The 21,204-nt window shown below is 43.3% G+C and overlaps 1 protein-coding gene across 1 annotated transcript; it reads right to left on the bottom strand.

Moving 5' to 3' along the window:
• Window positions 1-125: 125 nt before the first annotated feature.
• rnf40 (ring finger protein 40) lies at window positions 126-21,016 on the bottom strand. The gene is made up of 20 exons (XM_015963438.3): window positions 20,928-21,016; window positions 20,381-20,529; window positions 20,100-20,267; window positions 18,007-18,301; window positions 17,555-17,755; window positions 17,244-17,362; window positions 16,949-17,095; window positions 14,901-14,975; window positions 14,707-14,826; window positions 14,415-14,594; window positions 14,153-14,288; window positions 11,287-11,408; window positions 10,940-11,205; window positions 8,442-8,559; window positions 8,204-8,353; window positions 3,950-4,162; window positions 3,749-3,874; window positions 1,249-1,389; window positions 1,008-1,109; window positions 126-722 (listed from the first exon to the last, which is right to left on the bottom strand). The coding sequence occupies exons 2-20, from the start codon at window positions 20,516-20,518 to the stop codon at window positions 546-548; spliced, it is 2,994 nt and encodes a 997-aa protein (XP_015818924.1). The 5' UTR covers window positions 20,519-20,529; window positions 20,928-21,016; the 3' UTR covers window positions 126-545.
• Between the last annotated feature and the right edge of the window lie 188 nt (window positions 21,017-21,204).

The raw sequence follows: 21,204 nt of genomic DNA on the forward strand, positions 1-21,204 counted from the left end.
CCGCTGCCAGACTCGCTGATGTCTCTCGGGCATTGTTAATACTATAGCCCAAGCAGAGACGTAAGACAAATCTGGCTGTTAGATTGGAAACACATTTAGCTTTAAACATGCAAACCTCCAGTCTGTAAGGGATGGCTTCTTTTAATTTAGAACTTTAAGCTTCAGCGATTTCAAATGACTTCCATAACCAGCAGGACAAAAGCGTTCAAAGAAACACTTCATTACGATCAAGCATGTTCCACTGCACTTTTTCTATACATTAAAAAGCTTTAAAAGTTGGCCCTGACGTGTAGTATCAACCAGAACGGCTCTGTGGGTGTTTATTAACTACATCACAACACTCTTGGTCAGATATATCACTAGGTTTGGTCACTGAATGACAAAAATGTGACACGAGTCTTTTTTTTCCTCAAAAACAGGGATACACTCATTCCTTATCCCAAACATGTCTACAGCGTGTAATAGATCTTCAGTTCTCCTCCATGTTTTCCCCCTCCTTTGGTTCTGTCTTCAATTTTCTTTCCTTTGCTCCACTGCTGGGCGACCTAGGTGATGTAGATGCGATGAAAGTCATTGGCTCCAAAGGCACAGTTACATTTGGGGCACTTCCTCTGTCGGGTGTCGTAACGCATCTTCAGACATTCGTAGCAGAAAACGTGGAAACACTTGGTGAGAACCGTCTCCTTGTCTCGCGTGTTGCAGCAGGGGCACCGCAGCTTGGCCTGAGGATGGATAAATACACGTGTGTGGGCTGTTACTGACATGCCAAAGCTTTTATCACCTCTAGGGACTGGATGGGTTTCTTTAAGGGTGTAACAAGTCACAGGTGTGAGTACTGAGAGCACTGTGGTTCTGAGAAGGCTTAAGGCCTCTTTATGGTCCCGAGTTTCCAGAACAACCACAAAATTGTTGCAATTAGTATTTTGACTGTTGTTTGCTAAACTGAACTGTTTTCCTCCCACTATGAGCTGGATTCTTTTGTGACCAGTAAGAACATTTCTGTTCACCTTGTACTGATTGATCTCCTCTTGTAGGATCTCGTCCGCGTCAGAGTACACCTCCACCTTCTTCTGCTTCTCCAGCTTCCGCCTCAGCCTGGACAGATCCTCCTGGGAGACCGTGAGGAAGAGAGTTGTTAGAGCTGGAACTAAATGTCTTAACCAAAACCAAATGTGTTTAATCGGAACCTTGAGAGCCACTAAATTCGATTTGGGGTAATACATCCCCAGGCGTGGGGATTCGGCGTACCTGTGCTCGTTTCAGGTTGCTGCTCTCCCTCTCCCGAGCGGTGCGGTTCTCAGCCACGGAGACCTGGATCTCCTTCAGCTTGCCCTGTGTGTGCTCCAGCTGCACCTTCAGGTCCTCTGCCAGCTGTGCAGCCTCCACCGCCTGCAGTGGGGAAGGAAGCGGGAACACTCAATAAAGAGACTTAACAATGAAAGTTTCAGAGTGGTAAAGTGGGGCAGTAGATCTGGACAAACTGATATGAATCTGAGTTTTGTGTCGTTCACCGTATGTTAACGCTCATAGGTTACTGAAATATTTCAGTAGCGCTTGTTGCCAAACAACAAGATTTCAAATAAGCTCAATGACTTGCATTATAAAGGTATTAAGATTATTAGTGTAAACACCAATATCAGTATCATACCTGCAAACTCAGAACACCGGCAAATCGGACCAATGTTTGTTGTCATCCCAGAGCTCATATGGGCTTTTAATAACTTTTTTTTGTCTTCAATACAGATTTTAAGCTTCTAGCTAAACCTTCTCCTGTCTTAAGACGGTAGTGTTTATAAATCAGGGATTTCACACACAAACTCTGTTGACGTCGCAGGGAGGCCCAGACTTCCCTCTCTCCAGCCGCTTGGGCCAGCTCCTCCAGGGAAATCCTAAGGCGTTCCCTGGCCAGCTGAGAGACGTAGTCCCTCCAGCGTGTCCTGGGTCTTCCATTAAGTCTTCTCCTGGTTGGACGTGCCCAGTAAACCTCACAGGAGGCATCCTAATCAGATCTCAACTGGCTCCTCTCGATGTGGAGGAGCAGCGGATCTACTCCAAGCCCCTCCTGGGTGACCAAGCTTGTCACCCTAAGGGAGAGCCCAGCCACCCTATGGAGAAAACTCATTTTGGCCGCTTGTACCTGCCATCTCGTTCATTCAGTCACTACCCAAAAAGCAAAAAAGATGCCCTCCACACCTTGGCCGTGCCGAGAAATCCTGTCCATAAAAGTTATGAACAGAATCGGTGACAAAGGGCAGCCTTGGCGGAGTCCAACTCTCACCGGTAACGAGCTCGACTTACTGCCGGCAATGCGGACCAAGCTCTGACACCGGTCATACAGGGACCTAACAGCCCGTATCAGAGGGCCTGGTACCCCATACTCTCGAAGAACCCCCCAGAGGGCCACCCGGGGGACGCGGTCAAATGCTTTCTCCAAATCCACAAACACATGTGGATTGATTGGGCAAACTCCCAGGTACCCCTAAGGGTATAGAGCTGGACCAGTGTTCCACGGCCAGGACGAAAACCACATTGCTCCTCCTGAATCTGAGGTTCGACAATCCGTCAGACCCTCCACTCCAGAACCCCTGAATAGACCTTACCAGGGAGGACCACAGTCATTTTGACATAAACAGAAGAAAATAACATATCAAGATATTTATTGTTATTTCAAGTGCTTCAACATTTTTTGTGATATAGATTTTATGCCATATTGTCCATTCCTACTGCAAATGTACTAAAAATATGAGTAAAGTTGAACTTTGAACTCCACCCATTGTGAGATGTTGAAGCAAGTAATGAATGTTGTGAATACTCTCACAGCAAGTAATCAGTAATCACTCTCTGACTGTGATTGGCCAAATGATGATGTGTGACATGCTACAACAAAGATATTTTGTGAACAAGATGGATTCCCCTCCCCTCTCTGAAAAGGGAATCTTAGAGAGACAGACTGAACCAGACCCCACACCTCCTGAAAAACTCTTCGGAACTTAACGACTCACACGAATGCCGTATTTTATGTTTCACGAACTGTGATTTATAAGTGACAAGTCTTCACAGGAGCTAGCCGCTGGCACTAGCTCTGACACTCTTGCAACCTGTCAATCAAATCTAATTATTCATAATTTCAAGCGTTTAATTACACTTAAACGGAAGAGTTACAAGAAAATTCACCCCCCTCAGAGTTGTCATGAATGTAAACTAGATCTATTAAACCTAAAATCTTTTTTTAATCAGGCTGTAAACATGTTTATTTCTGCTGTGAACATGGCATTTTTAACATGGGAGTCAATGAGGATTTGCTCACTTCTGGCACCAGCCCCTAGTGGATGAGTGTGGAACTGCAGCTTTCACAACTTCTCTGTTGGCTTCATAAAATTCCCAGGATTGTGGGGGCTTGTTTGCCACACACACACACACACACACACACACACACACTCTTTCTCTCTCCTGGTCTCATGGCAACCAGGGGCATGCTGTGTGTGTGTGTGTGCAGCGTGCCGCACCAGAACATTTTGCCGTTTTTTAGCGGCTCAAGAGCCCTCAGAGTTTCATGGTGCAGCCCCCAACTGCTTCTCTAGCGTGATTTTTTTTTCCTCTTCAGCAGGTTGTTGATGTAATGCAAGGTTCTTTCATTGTCATGTTCAGATTTTTAATATGCAAATGTTAGACCTATTTTGATAAGTACACAGGGAAAAAAAACATACGCTTTGTGGCCTGTGAGGACTAGTGACTTGGCTGCTCTCACCTTCCTCTTGTTGAGTTCCAGTGCTTGGGTTCGGACAGCCAGCTCCTTCTCAAGAGCAGCCAGCGTGCTCTGGAGGACTCCCTCTTTTTCTTCAAGTTTCTGCACAACCAGCAACTGGGCATCCACCTTGAAGCAGAAGCATTCTGGCTCAGAAACACACTGACGAACGCTGTGTTTTTATGTAAAGATGGTCCAGCTCACCTGCGTTTTAAACGTAAGGACTTGATCGGCCAGCTCCTCCTTCTCTTCTTTCAGTAACTTGTAGATCTGGTTGGATTTGATTCGCTCACTCATCAGCTTGAAATTGGCATCGTCTTTCTCCCGTAACTGCTGCAGTAGCCGGCTGTTCTGCTCCTGCATGTCTTCAAAGGCCTGCCCCGTTACATCCATCTCACTCAGCAGGGCCTCCTCCTCCTTTAAAGACAGAAACGTGTCAGTGATGTAAAGGAAGAGCGGATATAATCTGTTATCACCAATCATTTACTCAAATGAAGTTCAGTAAACAGTTCAAATCCACACTCATGACATCCCTAATGTTTACAGAAGCTATACTAACTCCTGCTTTCTAAAAACTAGACATATATGTCAGGTGGGGCCTTTGACCCCTCCCTTCTCCTGGGACTTCTTTTGATGATATAGATCTTCGTCTCCCCTCTCCCTGCCACACCTGGTGTGGAGTGCGGTGCCTTGGTCTGCCTGGGTCGTGGCTCCCGGGTCAGGGAGTTTAAGATTTTTGGCGTCTGCCTGACCAATTCCGGTGGCTGTCTGGTGGGGTCTGGGTCCCTGGCCTCTGCTGGGTCCCCGGCGGGGGTGGTCGCCCCTGGGTCCCGGGCTCGGCCGGCTAGGGGGTGGGAGGCTGCGGGCGGGCCTGTGGGTTTGCCGCCGATATCTCCCAGGATTCTGCCGGCTGCTGGTTGTGGCCCCCCGGGGCGATCCTCTGTGCCTCTCGAGGGGGGCAGGGGCTTTTCTGGTCGCAGTTTCCCTGGGGTTCCTGTGCTCTGGGGCAGCTCCTGGATCTCTGGGACTTGGAGCTCCCTCCATCTCCTGCACATCTTTAGGGGGCAGATCTGTGGCCCCTCACACTCTCTATTGGACGCACCTATAGAGAAACCTTACATATACAAGCGCGTGTACACACACAGGTGCTCACATGGTGCTCTCAAAAATATGGACTTGGGCACGTTCAACACAGGTCTTACGGCTATGGTGGGCACTTAATGCACTGTGATTTATTATCGTGTGATTGTTCAGTTAAACAATGTTGATTATATATTTCTTCAAGTTGACTCAGTGATAGCTTGATCTTGTTGTATTGTTGTTGTGTCCCTTTTTTTTTCTTCTTCTCTCTTTCTGCAGGTCTAGAAGCAGACTCTTGTTCATTATTGTTTATTTTTGTGGACCCCCCCCCCCACCACCACCACACCTTTTGTCTCTTCCTTTCTCTTTCACCTCTGTCTCCGTGTCCGGTCGGAATTACAAAGCATTCAAAAAACAATAACAAAGTTTTAAGTATCAGGCGTGACATTAAAAGCAGACGCTTTGATGCTCTACCTGAGAGTAAATCTGTAAGGCTTGTCACCAGCATTCAGACATCATTTCTGCTTGCTTCACAGCCAGACAGGACACGGTAAAAAAAAAAAAAACATTACAAAATATATAAAAACTAGACATCCTAGAGTAGGGATCGCCAACTAGCAGCCAGGCAATCAGATTTAGTTTATGGTTGCATAACATCAGTAGCTGCTGTTTAATACGATCAATTGTCGCTGGTCATTTTAGAAATGTGGTAACAGGCTAATATCACTGGCTCTAGAAATAATAACACTAAAATACTTGAATGATTTAGAACAAACAAGCATTTTTTATTATTTAAGTCAGGTAGTCTAAATGACAGCGGGGAGGCTCGCACACATGCGCAGTGGGCATTATTTTACTCCAGTAATCCGAATGGCTGTGTACATGCACATCAATTGGAATGAGGATCGGACAAAACCACCTCTCTCAATCGGATTGAAACTTCATTCCGATCGGGCCGAATCAGATCAGAACATTTCGATTGACATGTTTACATGCAGAATTTTTTATCTGATTGGGCGTTCAATCTGATTAAATGTGCGCATGTAAACGTGGCTACTGTCACTTTAACTGCACCATCTTGGACCGGAAACATGACAGGATAACACAGAACAGCGCTACGCCCTCTGTTGTCCTGGCGGGGAATTGCTTTGCAACACTCCCCAGGGGACGGAGAAGTTTGAATGCAAAACGTCTCTGTCCATGCGTGCTTGTCTCTCCCTCATGGAGCTGACGGAGAAGTATAAATTAGGCTTTACATCATGCATCTTCAAACTCCCTCACCTGAGGTAGGACCTCTCCTCTAACCTCCTGCCTCCAAACTCACTAAATTCTGTCCACAAAGACAATGAACAGAACCGGTAACAAAGAACAGCCCTGGTGGAGTCCGACTCTCACCAGGAACAGGTCCGACTACCGTCACCGACGAGGACCAGCCTCACACGCTCTGAATAACTGAAAGGCCTTTAACAGAGTGGCCCTCATGGGGGACCCTGGAGGCCACAATCGTAAGCCTGTAACAGCCCATGTCTGTAACCTGGTGCCTATTGGCTTTGGTTGTACTTGATAAATGACCTATATGGAAAGGATATGTGTGAAATACAGTTAGGGGGTCATTTTCTTTGTTTCTGTTGTTGATTTCTGTGACCTAAGAGAAAGGTCTTATCACGTTAAGTATTGTTTTATTGTCCTGATGTCTTTAGAGGTGAATTAGGAGACCCTAACCCCACCCCCCAGTGGTACTCCCTCACCTGTCAGGAGGAAGCTGGAAGCAGGAGGAAGTGTGTGCACTCGGACGCTGCCGAGCGGTGTTATGGACTAAGGAGTATGGCACCAACAACAAGGGAGAGGCTAGTGGACTTTGTGGGACTTCTCTGACGTGCTGAAGGAGGAAGCTGAGAGCGTGTTGTTCTGTGAACCGCTGAAGCAGCGGCCTGTCGGGTCCTCAGCGTTACCGTGAGTAAACAGCTGATCGACGCAGTGTTTGCTGCAGCTGCTGTATACTGACCAAAATAAACGATAAACCTAGTTTCTCTTATTTTTTTGCCGAGTGGATTATGGACTTACATTTTCTTTTGGTCTTTTTGAACTGATTTTATCTGAACTGAACCGAACGCGACTCTCAGACCTTTCCATTAATTGTTATATATGTTGTGAAAAAAAATTCAATTTAATACACACACGCTTTCGCCTTATGATTATGTGATTATTTGGGTTTTTTTGTTTGTTTCAGTCCAGGTTAGGGTGATAAGCACTGCAAATTGTTTACATCCTTTGTGTTGTGAAGTCTGAGTGTTGCAAGGGAAAGTTGTTGATGATTGTAATTATTCCTTATGTCAGGAGAGAGACCTGGCTGCCACCCTGATTAGATCCCTTAGTTACACCTGTTTCCTTCACAAGCCTTCCTTAGACGCACCAAACACATGTTGCTGTGAGTTGTGGGTCATGATCGACAGAGCAAGATCAGAAACAGAGTTTGCCCCATCGGGTGATCGGGCTTTAGAGACAGGGTGAGGAGTTCAGACATATGGGTGAGACCCAGAATAGAGCTCCACGTTGAGAGGAGGCAGCTGAGCTGGTTTGGGCGTTTTAGAATGCCCCCTGGACACCTCCTAGGGGAGGTGTTTCCAGCATGTCCTGCTGCCAGGAAGCCCCTGGGTCACCCCAGGACACTTTGGAGGGATTATGTCTCCAAGTTGACCAAGGGAACCCTTGGGAATAGTACTGGTGGAGGTTGCCAGGGAAAGGGCGGTTTAGGCCTCTCTGCTGAAGCTGCAACACCTGCGACCCGGACTCGAACAAACAGGTGAAAACGGGCTAAGTTAACATTTAGTGTTTCTCATAGATTCACACCAAAACTGAATCATAAACCAATTCTGAATCACAAAATTCCCAAATACCTTCTGGTACTTGTGACCAATGGCTTGAAAATATACAAACATACCCACTTTATTTCATTTCATGCACAAAACTAAGATTTTGGTTCAAGCTGATCATTTACAAACCAGCGAGGACTCGTAAAACCGCCGATGAGCTCACTAACAGCTTGTTTATTAGATAGCTTGGGCGCTCTATAAACTCTGGCAGCTGACAAACACTCTGACTTCACAGCAGTCGAGTTTATAACTGATGAAAAGTTCGTCATGAAGGGTTGGAGGGTTACATTAACAGTGGGATTAGATTCACATCAGGTTTCAGTTCCTCCTCGGTTGTCTATGATTAGAGTTAATTCTCAGGCAAATGTGAGACTGCCTGTACCAGTTTCACAGAGCGTACCACAGCTGGCTGTTTAAATTCATCTGGGGTGTTACCCCCCAGGCTTAAATGGGACGTCAATGCAGAGCAGAAGGGTCATATTTTAATGAGTTTCAGCAAACACACCTGCTTGGTGGCAGCCAGTTTCTTTTGCAGATGCTCGATGGTCTCCTCGGCTACACGAATCTTCCTCAGAGCGTCTTCATCAGCTAGCTTCTTGCTCTCCTTCCTCTCCCTCTCCTCCAGCTCTCGAACTCGCATCCTCAGGTCTTCCACCTGCACAGTTTGAAACATGCATTTAACACACATTTATAAATCGCGTTAAATATGATTGAAATGACAATACAGAAGAGGGAGAAAGAACCTCTGCTTTAGATTTGCGCTCAGCTGCCATAAGCTGCACTTTGTCTCTTTGCTCCTTTGGAGCAGACTTATACATGTCCAGCAGGAGCTTCATCTCTTTCTGGGACTCCTGGGCTTTCCTGAAAAGGGGAACAAACTGCATTAGAGATACTTTAAAAGATCTAGGGGAAACACCACAGCTCATTAAGAAATATCTAAAGCTCTTTGAAAGAGAAACACTCTGGTTACAACCTCTATCGGGGTTGGTGACCAAACTGAGAAAATGAAGGAGTATTGCAAACAAATTCAGACAGAACTGGGACACTTTGTGAAAAAAATGACTGTCCACGATAATCTCTCGCTGCATTTTTCTTGGTCAAATATAAAACTTCTCAAAGAAGTGTTTTAGTTTGACTCCCAATCAAATTTAAAAGGGCATAGGGTAAGACTGACGTCCTGTGGTCAGAATTGGGTACTGCTGAACTGATGAGTAAAAAACAAAGGCTGGATGCCTGGAAGAAGGACTGTAGCGACGCGTCGATGACGTCGACAATTTGATTCTAAAAATTGTTGATGTCAAATCCATTCGTCGACGCACCACGCCCACTTGCCACGTTCCCTGGGGTCTGTAAATAGAGTAAGGAGGATTCTGCCTCCTTTTCTTCTAGTTCGCCCTTCTCCTCTTCTCCACCAACATCTCTGCCAAGTACCAGAGACCCAGAAAGATACCAGATTCCCTTTCAGCATGCCTCCGTTGCCCAGCAACAAACAATGACTTCCGGAGTCAAAACCGCTGCTCCGTCTCTATTGCAACTAAAGGAAATCACTGGGATGAGCGTCTCTCCCCTCATGAGGGAGCTTCTTTCAGACATTCAAGGAGAAGTGTTTTTGTGGTAGCAGTGTCCCCTCCACGCTGGTCAGTTTGGTATATTTAAACTTGGTAACTACCTGAGCTTAAAGGTAAATGGAACACGGATATTATAGCGACATTTAGTGTTTTAAGGTAATAGTGCAACAACAGAACACATTTTTTTAGCCATCATGGTGTTGGTTCACTACGGATACGTGACGTGACCAGGCAGCACCATGTTCTGAGACAAATAGTACAGGATAAGGATTCATTTCTACTAATATGTTTATTTTACAACAGTATTTACCGTTAGAACATCTGGGGTCAGAATCAGCTGCTTGACTTAACAAATCCACCATTTTACACAGTCCCAGGCTCGCCTTGCCAAGCGACTTTTTACCGCAACCGTGCCCTCTAGTGGCTGGTAGGTGTTAACATAAACCCAGTGTCGTGCCCGTCATAAAATTTTGATATATAGCTTATAAAGGAGAAGCTGTACATTATTCTGCACACCTCTTGACGCCCCATGGAGGTTTGATAGCTTTTTAGGAAAATGTTCCATATTCGAACTTTAACATTAGTAAAGCTACTATTGGCATTTTTGTCGCTTCTTGTGTTTGGATAAGCCAGGTGTATTCAATTCCTGCACGTTTTAGTGGTTTCTCTGATTCAACACACTTGATTCACCTATGCAGCAGCTCATCAGGCTCTGCAGAAGCCTGTTAATTACCTACTGATGGAAATCAGGTGTGTTGAAGCAGAGTTGAACCTAAAACATGCTGGACACCGACTCCAACAGCCCAGAATTGAATACCCCTGGAAAAAGCTGTTATGTTTTGGTTTAGGGTTTAGACTTGACCTTTTGTGTGGAGTAGATCTCCCTTCTGGTTGCATATACAGTGCGGTGAGTTTTTTAGTTTAGTTTAAAATATCGCCTTGAGTTTGGTTTACCCACCCAGCTTTGAGTTTGTACCTTTGGAGATATTTCTGGTCTTTAAGAATCCGTTTAGTGGGACATCTTTAGGCATTTGATTATTGAAAACCTAGTTATTGGTACTTTTAACTGCCCACAGGCCGTATAAGTGTTTTTGTTAGTATTCCTAACCTGTGGGAGGAAAGGTATAGTTTTTTTTTTGGTAAATAAACCTGATCATCGTTTTAAAGTTAAAATCTTGCTATTGTCCCTTACTTTTTGCACACAAGCCAAACTCCCCAGGAAAGGTCGTAACACCACTCCGCACACGCACATCAGTGACCCAATCAAAGCAGCATGGAGAACGAAACTCCGTCTCCAACCACCTCTCAGAATCAGCAGCCTGTACATGTCACCAGAACACAGCTGCGATACAATAAAATCAGTGTCTTACAAAATGGAAGGCCTGTCACTGTTTTATTTTCTACAGTACCAATTCATGAAAATTTGAGGGCATTTATTTGAGTTTCTGTTTTTATGAATTGTTCAACAAAAAAATAATTGTTAGATTAATCGTCTAATTAGTCATTAGAATAGCCGACTGTTTGGTAAAATAATCGTCCGATTAAACGTGTTAAAAATAATCTTTTACCCCAGCCCTACCTGGAAGCAAAGTATAAAGGAATTATGGGTCACTTTAAACTTTCGCACAGCACTGTCAAACATTTGACGACGTTGTAAAAGAAGCAGGAAGTACTTGAGTTCCACTCTGAGCATCTTGAGCGTATCCGAGTCTTTCCTCTTCAGCTCGTCGCTACGCTGCCTCTCCCGCTCCCGCTCCCTCTCTCGTTCCCGCTCCGCTTCCCTTTCCCGCTCCCTCTCTCGGGCTCGCTGCCGTTCCAGTTCTTTCCTCCTCTCCTCTTCTTCCTCCTGGTCTTCATCCTCCTCCTTTCTTACATCAATGCCGTCGCTTGTCGTCTCCTCCAGAATCAAAACCCCTGCGTCTCCACTCTGACAACGTAGCTGTCAACAAAACAATTGGCATTTATTAAACTTGTTTTTTGGCTGCCATACAACCATTTGCCTGCAAACTACACCGCCTACCTTATTAATCTCCATCTGTGTTTCCCGCAACTTCCTCTTGTAGCGCTGAACATCACCTTTCAGCTGCAGGTTGTGGTTTTGAAGGCTGCTGATTAAGTGTCGCATCTCTCTGTTGATGGGTCCTGAGTTGGTGGAAACAAGTTTTAACAGGATGTGCAGTCATAAAGGGAGACAGCTTTGCTTCTTTCATCATTATACACCTGCATTATAAAGCTGGAAACCATGATTTTAGCAACATAATGCACAGAAGTGACATCATCATGCAAATGGTCCCACCGGTATTGTTTACATCAGCTTTTCAACGCCATGCTGGCACCTTATTTCCTGCATTTCTTCAGACATACAGACTTCCCATGAAGTGAAGCTTGTGCAGGAAACTGGGAGGTCTCTACGACTAAATAATAAGGCTGTGGCTCCGTCTTTAGTTGGGTACGTTTGCTGCTACAGATCTGGTGATTCTTCTCCATTAGTTTGAAATAGCGAGCTGCGTTAGCAGCTACACGGTTCCTGGTGGTTGGATGTAATAAAAGATGTCATTACTGTGAGGCCCAATTTACACACACCATGTGTGTTCTATCTGCATCACTTAGTGCTTTCCAGCAGGAATATAAAACCCAAAATGTACCCAGCTGTCTGCCCCGAGTCTTTCCTTTCTAAACACTCACAGATGTGCTTTGTGCAACATATTATGATAACGTTAGAATAACATTTAATCTTCATGTAACTAGTTTAGTTTATTCCTGCTCTGGTTTTAACTAACATCAACAAGAAAAAAAAACAATGACAGTGCTTTTCCAATTAATTTGGGACAATAATGATTACCACACAAGGTCACAGTGCTAGTATGATGAAAGTGAAAATAAATGGTGTTTATTTTTTACTGAAACATTCCCATTATTTTTAGAATTTTTTTATTTTAGGATTTATTTTCTGAGTTCAGTTCATACTTCAATAAGAGACGGGCATTGCAATGCCAAGTCCTCCCTCATGCTGGTCGCATTTTGGGATTTTTAAGGAGACGTGTTATGGAAAACTCACCTTTTGCACCCTTTCGTGTGGCCCGCTGGGTCCCTACTGACTCTATAAAACACTAAACATGAAAAAACCAACTCATCTGTTTTCTGTCCGTGTTTAATTTCAGGAATTACGTGTCTAAAACAAGCCGTTTCAAAAAGGCTTAGTTTGTGATGTCACAAATGAGGAAACTGGCATTGAACCACCTCTCACAAGAAGTAGAGCTGCAGCTGGGGAGCAGCAGCTCTACTTCAAGCCCCTTCTAGACATTGGAGCTATTCGGCTTATAGCAGCCTGAGTGGGGGGGGGGCGTGCATATATTACTGAAAACACGTATTTTGTTTTGGATTTTGTTTTTAATGTTTATTTATTTATTTTGTAATTTATGTCTTAGACTTGGCCTTTTGTCTATCTGACTCTATCTTGTTTTGTTTGTTGTAAGATAGGAGGACCCACTTGAAAACAAGTGGTTATATCCTCCTAAAACACAAGTCAGTAAATAAATAAATGCGACGTTCAGCGAGACCAAGAACCGGATGGTCGTTGGTTTTGGACCGAGGCGTGTTATTGGCTGAGGTTTTTAGACAAATGCGAGAGAATCAAGTCATTATGGTTTTTCATATCTCCACAAAATATCTATAGCTATACTATGTTAGAACTAGGGATGTGAATCTCCACTGCTGAGGCCGGTACGATTCGTATCGTGATATGCTGCAAGCTGTACGATACATTATCGATACAGTGAAACCCCCTGCCAATAATCTTCGACACGATTCATCCCTGACGACAGTTCATTAACAATATGAAAATGATGTTTGATTCCATACAATTCATGATGTGAATTGCTACAATACTCTGTTGAAATAGGAGGGTTGAAATGGGGTTTAGACAGTCACTCTGTTCAGAAAAATAAAACAACAGAATCAGAAAATTATTAGTTAATAATATAATTATTGGGGATTTTTATGAAACACTGTAAATATCTGAACATACTTTTTAAATGTTGTAATGATCCATGAGGGGCTAACGTGAGAGCTGCTGCAGCCTAAAGTTACTGTTCCTTTAAGAGAAAAGTCCAAGTGGAGATGTGAGTTTATCTCAGCTGTTGTTGGACTTCTTTGTTAAGGGTGAAATGTCATTCGTTGTGGAGTTTTTACTTCTGCACAAATTGTACGATAATAAAGACTTATCTAAAATGTCCTCATACAAACCTTCCGGTGCACAGATCAATAAGAATGACTGGAGATATATGCTGCTGCAGAAACCAGAGCCCAGTCACGGACTTGTTATTTTCAGGAACTTTTTTTTATTTTGGCAAGTTAAGGAAGCACGTACGTGGGTTAATATTGTCCCACTGCAGTTTTGCAGTGCGCACCACTTGGCTTCCGCTGAAAGAGATTGATGATGCATTCAATGTGCCTCAAAAACTAAGACATAGCAGGTAAACTATGCAGTAATCGATGTAACCATGGTTTTTACTGACGACACACATGAAAAGATTCATTGCGATATAGCCGTCAGTTGTATCCGATGCACACTGAGGCCACCGGTTCGGTGTGCATCGCTAACATCATGAACGAACCACCAGTTCAGATCAGTGAATCTCTCCATCTATCCATTTTTTTAAGCTAGCTTGTTTTGCAGAATTGCTGTTGTATCTCTAAAAACTGTTTGATATGAATTAGCTCTTTGACTGATTTTAACTTTTTTGTCACCAACATCCTCATTAAAGCCAAGACATCTGTTTTCTAAATCCCAAACGGAACAAATGTAAACCCATAAAACAGCAGGCTCGTATTCCGTCACCTCACAGACGTCCTGACTGATGTAATGTTGTGTTTGGACCAGGTACCTGCTTGCTCGTTGGCGGCCAGGTTCTGCTCAAACTCGATGCGCAGCATCTCATACTCTTTGCGCACCTGAGCCAACGTGTCCTCCAGCTGGATGACTTCAGTCCGCAGCTTCTTCTGAAGAGATAGCTCATCACTCTAAACGGGAAAAATCAGCAACGTGTTGCTATGGTGTTATCAAAACTGAACCCTGAAACAAACTGTACATGTGATGAGTTTTATCTTATCGTCTCATTTAGACACAGATAAACCTCTCAGCCTCACCTCCATGTGCTCAATCTGACGAAGATGTGCATTTTTTGCCGTCAGCAGGAGAGCCCGAGCCTCGTCCAGCTGCGTTTTGACCCCGAGGGACTCATTGTACAGCAGAGAGAACTGAGACTGCAGACATTTGTACTCAGAGGTTTCTTTTACAACCTCTTCTGGAATGTTGCGCAAGTCCATCTGAAAAATGTGAGGTGGGATAATAAGGCTGAACCATCAATATGACATCAGAAAATGACTTTTGTCAAAAAATAAAACAGGATGTCCTGATAAATGAAGATGGCATCTTCACCTTGAGCTTCTCGCTCTCCCTCACAGCCTCCTGGAGCTCCACCTGCAGCTTTTCCAGCTCTGCCATGCGACTGTTGGCCAACTCCTGATTGTGCTCCAACTCTGCATTGAGACTCTCAAACTAAAACCACAAAAACATCATCTTACAAACACACAGAGATAAAAACCAAAGTGTGGAGCAGCCCTCCTCCTCACCTTCTGAATGTTCAGAGTTATCTGGCCTCCAGCTAGCCCCCCCGAGCTGCCCGTGCTGCTGTATCCAGATTTCAGCTGTTAAAACGCATCAAGAAGAAGACAATTTTAGGCCCAAACCCATGTTTGCTTTTGTCAATCTTTTAGCATTTCTTTAATGAGCTGACGCATTTGTTTGAAACAGAGAAGAGGGTGAGATAATAAGGCCACACACTCCTTTAAAATCTGATTATTATAGATTTACGCTACAAACGTTACCTTCTCTAAGACGACGAAAAGCTCGCTGCTCTACTTTAAGATAAATACCAACAACTTCATACAAAACTGGAACGTGCCTTTAAATAAGATTAGAGAACAACACTTTCATATGTTAGAAAATAAACTGACACATTTCAACAATTTACTCTGAAAACAATAAACCAATAGAGCACGATTGTGTTGTGCTTGAAACGCAACAGCCAGTTTAAACAACCTTTGTGAACGGATGTGAGATAATTAGATTTAGGGACAGACCGATGTATGGGACTGATTTTTACTTATTTTTTAATGCACATTGACCAATATCCCTTTTAGGAGCATCTGTGGTTTGTTGTTATGATGCTGCCAAGTCAAGCACAACAAAGGGTTTCATTTTTAGTTTACATCAAGTTAAGAATTATTAGTAAAAAGTAAATGAATGAAATAACGAACTTTAGATTTGGCTGGTGTGTTTGAGAATACATTTAATATTTTTCAGTAAAGCTGTATATGACAGCAGCCTCGCCTCTGTCAGTGAATCCCTGTGGCTACGATGAAGCTCACCGCCACCAGTGTGTGAATGTGTGTGTGTGTGTGTGTGTGTGTGTGTGTGTGTGTGTGTGTGTGTGTGTGTGTGTGTGTGTGTGTGTGTGTGTGTGTGTGTGTGTATGTGTGTGAATGGATGAATGACAGAATGACAGACAGTAGCATAAAGCGCTTTGGAGTTCTCTGACTCTGAAAGGCGCTACACAAGCGCGGGTCATTTATCGTTCTTTTTTTTTTCAAAAGCACATTTATGTTTTCCAAGCAGAATCTCTGAGAAGCAGCAATAAATATCTCCTGGAGTTGAGAACCTTTGCAGAATGTGTTTGTGTTATTTATATATGCTAATTCATGTAAAATAATCGTGGAAATTGTGAAACCATGATTATTCCCCAGACTAGAGTCATACCATCAACATTTGGTAGCAACCCTGGCTCGAAAGTGCATCTTCCCGCCTTCTGACCTTTTCATGTAAAAGTTATGTAAACTAAATGACTTTAGTGAGTCACAGTTTGACATTATTGGGATGTTTAATACATGCAGATGGTCTGATCTGCCTCGAAGCTCAGATCCACATCAAAAACAACTCAAATGATCACGATGTTTCAGGGCACTCCGACGACAATGATAAATCTGACGATATAACAAAATACAAAAAAATGTTGTCGATATTGATTCATTATTTCTTTGGCTGCCATACTAGGGGCCTTTGAAAAAGATTTTATTCTCCCCAAAGTTCACTTTTCCCATTTTTATTTTCTTAATTCCACATTTCTATTCTACCCACATTTACTAACCTAAAAAATGTAATATTATAATGTGAAAGAACAATTAAGCCAGAATTCAAACCGTCACTTCCTGTTTGTGTGGGGAGACGGGTTGAGCCCACCTGCCTGACCAGGTAACAGGTACGGGGGCCTGCAGACCCCAAAAATACCTCAGAACCACCACGAATCCCTTCTTACTCATACGAGCCAACACTCCGAGATTCCAGCCATGTTTGCCTTCACAACTTTCATGACTCCATTCTGCTTGACCCACATGAGGGTAATGATGTGCTGACATCATCTAATTAGCATATCATGATATATTCTTTGTTAACCGGGCAGGGAACAAAAATACTGATATTATGAAAGGTATGATATGGCCCACCCTTAACAAGAGTTCACGAGCCTATCCCGCACACACACACACATGCACACGCACACACACACACACACACACTAAATATAGAAGCTCGGGAGCATGTTTACAGCTGGTATGAAACACACCTGCTCCATGGCTTCTGCCAGATGTTTGTTGAGCTTCTGTTCTCTGTTACGAAGTTTCTCAATGTCCCACTGAAGGTCCTCCACTGCCGTCTCCATCTCAGACACTTTAGTTTCTGCACTGGTCACTTTGTCCACCAACTCATTGTACTGCAAGAAATCAAGGCATCATAACAACAACACTTAACCGCTGTGATTAAAGCATGCTCAATCTCATAAATATCAATGGATACACAGACTTCTGCATTCACACTTACAAATACTAACATGCACACTGACACAGGAATGAAAATTGTACCTCCATGGACATTTTGTGGTGTCGTCCCTGCAGGAGGTTGGCATGGTCTCGTAGTCGGATGTGTTCGTCCAACAGGGAGCGGTTCAGCCTGATGTCAGCCTGGCTGTCGTCCTCTGCCACTAATCATAAATAACAGTTACACAAATACACAAAAACTAACATCTGTCAAAACCACACTCATTTGTCCTGTAGTCGTAAGATAAACAACTAATTTAACAGCTTATCCAGGCATAGAATAACATTTATTCAATCAATGAATGAGTTGCAACATTTACCTCCTATGTATGTGTTATTAGAGGTTTGTTAGGTACCTGCAGCCTGGACCGCCCTGCACATGTCGTCGATGCGACTGTGCAGCCTGTCAAAGACTTGCACCAAGTGGGCGATGGCTTCTTTGCTGAACAGCATGCGGTCCTGGAGGTGCAATGAAAGCTCCTCCTCGCTGCTCTGCTCCAGCATGGTCAAAAAGCCCTTAGCATTCTCACTTAAGGGAGGGGGAGGCGGTGATGTGTCTGGACATAATATTAAGTTGTTATGAACAAAGCAAATCAAGCTAGAACTCCACATTACGACCTAAATCACTGCCCTGGTGCAGCTCATTACAAAAATGTCACTTTTTTTGATGAATGCAGATTCACAAGATATTAGGTGCGAACAAAGCCGTGAACACTATCATTTACATTTTATTCACAAAGAATGTCACAATGCAGGAGCAAATTTCAACAAAAAATCGTTTTAGAAAACAAAATAAAAAGCTGCTGACCAGTTTTTGAATCCTGTGGCGGTTCCACAGTAGTTAGTAACTCCTCTGATCTAGCAGGAGGATGTGGCACCTCCTGATGGTCTTCCAGTTGATTCTCTTGTTGCTGCGGTTCTGTGAGCTCAGTCTCACCCTGGGCCTCCGGCAGAGGAGGTGGAGGCACTGTAACCAACGGTGATGCCAGGCTGATGGTATCCGTGGGTGTAGCATCGGGGAGGGCTGAAGGTGGCGCAGGAGCAGATGCTGCTGTTGATTCTGGCTCAATATATTTGCGCAGAATATTTACATTTTCTTCCAGCTGTAAGTAAAAACAGAACAAACAAAGTTTGAATATTTTGAATGGTTACTGTTTTAGAAGCATAACACACATCAATTTCAATTAAATTAAATTCTAAAATACTTTATTAATGCCAGAGGGAAATTGATTGCTGTAGTAGCTCAGAATAATAATAATAATCAAGTCATCAAAGAGTTATTGTATATTACAATGGCTGTTGGCAGGAAGGATCTCCAGTAGCGGTCAGTGTTGCAGCGAAACTGAAGAAGCCTCTGACTGAAGACACTCTTCCGTTGTCGGACAGTCTTGTGAAGAGAATGCTCAGGGTTGTCCATAATTTTCTTGATTCTCTGGAGAATCCTTCTTTGCATTATCTCCTCCAGCGGTTCCACAGTCGTCCCCAGAACAGAACCAGCCTTTTTTATTAGGCTGTTGAGCCTTTTCAGGTCCCTGCTTCTGATGCTACTACCCCAACAGACGATGGATGAAGAGATTACACTCTCAACAACAGACTAGTAGAAGATCTGCAGCATCTTGCTACAGACATTGAAGGACCTAAGCGTCCTCAAGAAGTACAGTCTGCTGTGTCCCTTCTTGTAAACGGCTTCACTGTTCTTTCTTCAGTCCAGTCTGTTGTCCAGGTGAACTCCAAGGTATTTGTATTCCTCAACCACCTCCACATCTACTGCCAAGAGTTCAACATCTGGGCTGCAGAGACGACATTTCACCGAAACATGACCTGGATGGCACCATCCGTTGTTGACAAGCACTGCCACTCCACCTCCTTTTCTTTTCCCGCTCCTGCTCAGATCTCTGTCTGCCCGTACAGTCAGGAATCCTGGCAGAGAGACGCTGGAATCGGGGATATGGTCCTGCAGCCACGTCTCACTGAAACACATAACACTACACTGCCAAAACTCTGGCTGAGTCCTTCAAAGGGCTTGGAGTTCATCCATTTTGTTGGCCAGTGATCTCACATTGCCCATTATGATAAATGGAAGAGATGGTTTGAATTTCCTCTTTCTCTGTCTCCGTTTTGCTCCCGCTCTGCATCCATACTTCTTGCGTTATAGCTCATTTGGGATTTGTGGCTTCAGTTGAGGTATTATTTCAGCCTTTCCAATGTTAATCAGCTGCTACCGATTGTAAACCAGTGTGTTGCCATGGTTACGCATCATAACAAATGTTCAAAAAGTGAAAAAAGTGAAAAATAGCAGTAAAAATCCTCCAAGCTTCACAGCACCAGAAACAGAAAAGTAAAATGTCCAAAAAATACAGTTTTTCTTGAGAAACTAGAAGAAAAAATGTCCACGAAAAGGCAAAACTTACAAATAGTCAACAGAGCTACTCCAACATGCAGCCACCCAGAGCAGCGCAGTTCCAGAGTTCACAACACTTAACATTATATAATAATACATAACAGGTCTCAAACAAGTGTATAATGTAACACAGCTTAAACACAGTATATTAAACATGCATTACTATTATTTTCAACTCCAACATCAACTTTGGGAACCACAGCTTTAAAATACACAAATAATGTGATTCTTCTACAAAGTGCAACAGAGCAATCTAGTAGATTAATAAAGTGATTAATGTCTTTATACTTCATCATTTTCTAAACTCACAATGCACAATATCCTGCCATGATCAGGTATGAGGACTGGACAGATAAGGAGTGGAAAAAAACAGTAAAAGTCTAAAGAAAATTTTAGAAAAGCTGCACACAAAAGAAAACCTGGCTGATTGGATAGAAAGCATAAAGAAGTAAGGGATTATTTAAAGCTTTTTTCCCAGCCATATCCAACGATTAATGTACCTGAGTCCAGTAGCGATTGACGATGAGGAGGGTGGTGTCATCAGTGGCTTGTCTCTTCTCCAGCTTTTCGATTTTCTCTCGTAACTCATCTTCCATGGCCTGTCTCTGCTCCAGGCGCTCACATAGCTTCTTGTTCTTGAACTGGAGCACCTTCATGTCCATTTCTTCCTGTAGTTCATCAACAAAAACACCCAAAATATAAGACACTTTACGTGTTAAAGTACACCACAGTAATAAACACACTTCAAAATATTTTAACTAGTAAATCTGCAGGGACTCACCGTTGAAGAGACTCCAGCGATTCGTATTGGTTCGATCAGTGTGGTGGTGGTCTTCTCCTCCTTCTTGGTCTTCTTCTCAGGTGGACCAGGGGGACTATCCCCTCCAGAAGGACGTTTTCCTCCCCCAGCACCTGACATCTTTCCTTAGCCTTCATAAAAAGTTCAAACAACGTTAATTTTTGGAGGCAGCATGAAGAGATTACGGAATTAAACAAATTATAAATACAGTTAGAACCCGTGTGAACGTTACTTTCGCAGGGCAGGTACAACATTTACAGCTACGTATTAGTAGAAGTCAGGAGTGTATAATGCCTCCTTGTAATTATTAGCCATCTTTTAAAAGAAATACAGCACATTACATTTTCTTGTTAAAATTAACTATTTTGCTAATGCTAACTCTCGGTTAGCAGGACAGCGATCTTTGTCCAACACAGCAAATAACGGTGGAGTATTGTTTTATTTACTAACTATCATTAAATGAAGAATCATTTCTACGTAAAATCATTTACAGAAATGCAACAAATGACAAAAGTTGAACGTTACGCACCTTCGCAAGGAACGACCGAAAATATAATTCAGAACATAATGCAACAGGAAATGACGACAACGCTTCTTCTTCTACGCTTAATTTGCAGAGCTTCTTTTGCCACCTAGTGTTGAAATGTAACTTTGTGAGGTTTTGAACAAATTCACCGATTTAAAAAAAAAGAATAACATTTAAAAATTACATTAAAATTATTGCTACGCATGGTTTCAAAAATATCTCACGGTTGAGTGATTCATTGCGTCAATGTCTAAAAACTAAGAAATATCTTGATCCCGCA

The sequence above is a fragment of the Nothobranchius furzeri genome, chromosome 16, assembly GCF_043380555.1.
Source record: "Nothobranchius furzeri strain GRZ-AD chromosome 16, NfurGRZ-RIMD1, whole genome shotgun sequence".
Taxonomy (NCBI): domain Eukaryota; kingdom Metazoa; phylum Chordata; class Actinopteri; order Cyprinodontiformes; family Nothobranchiidae; genus Nothobranchius; species Nothobranchius furzeri.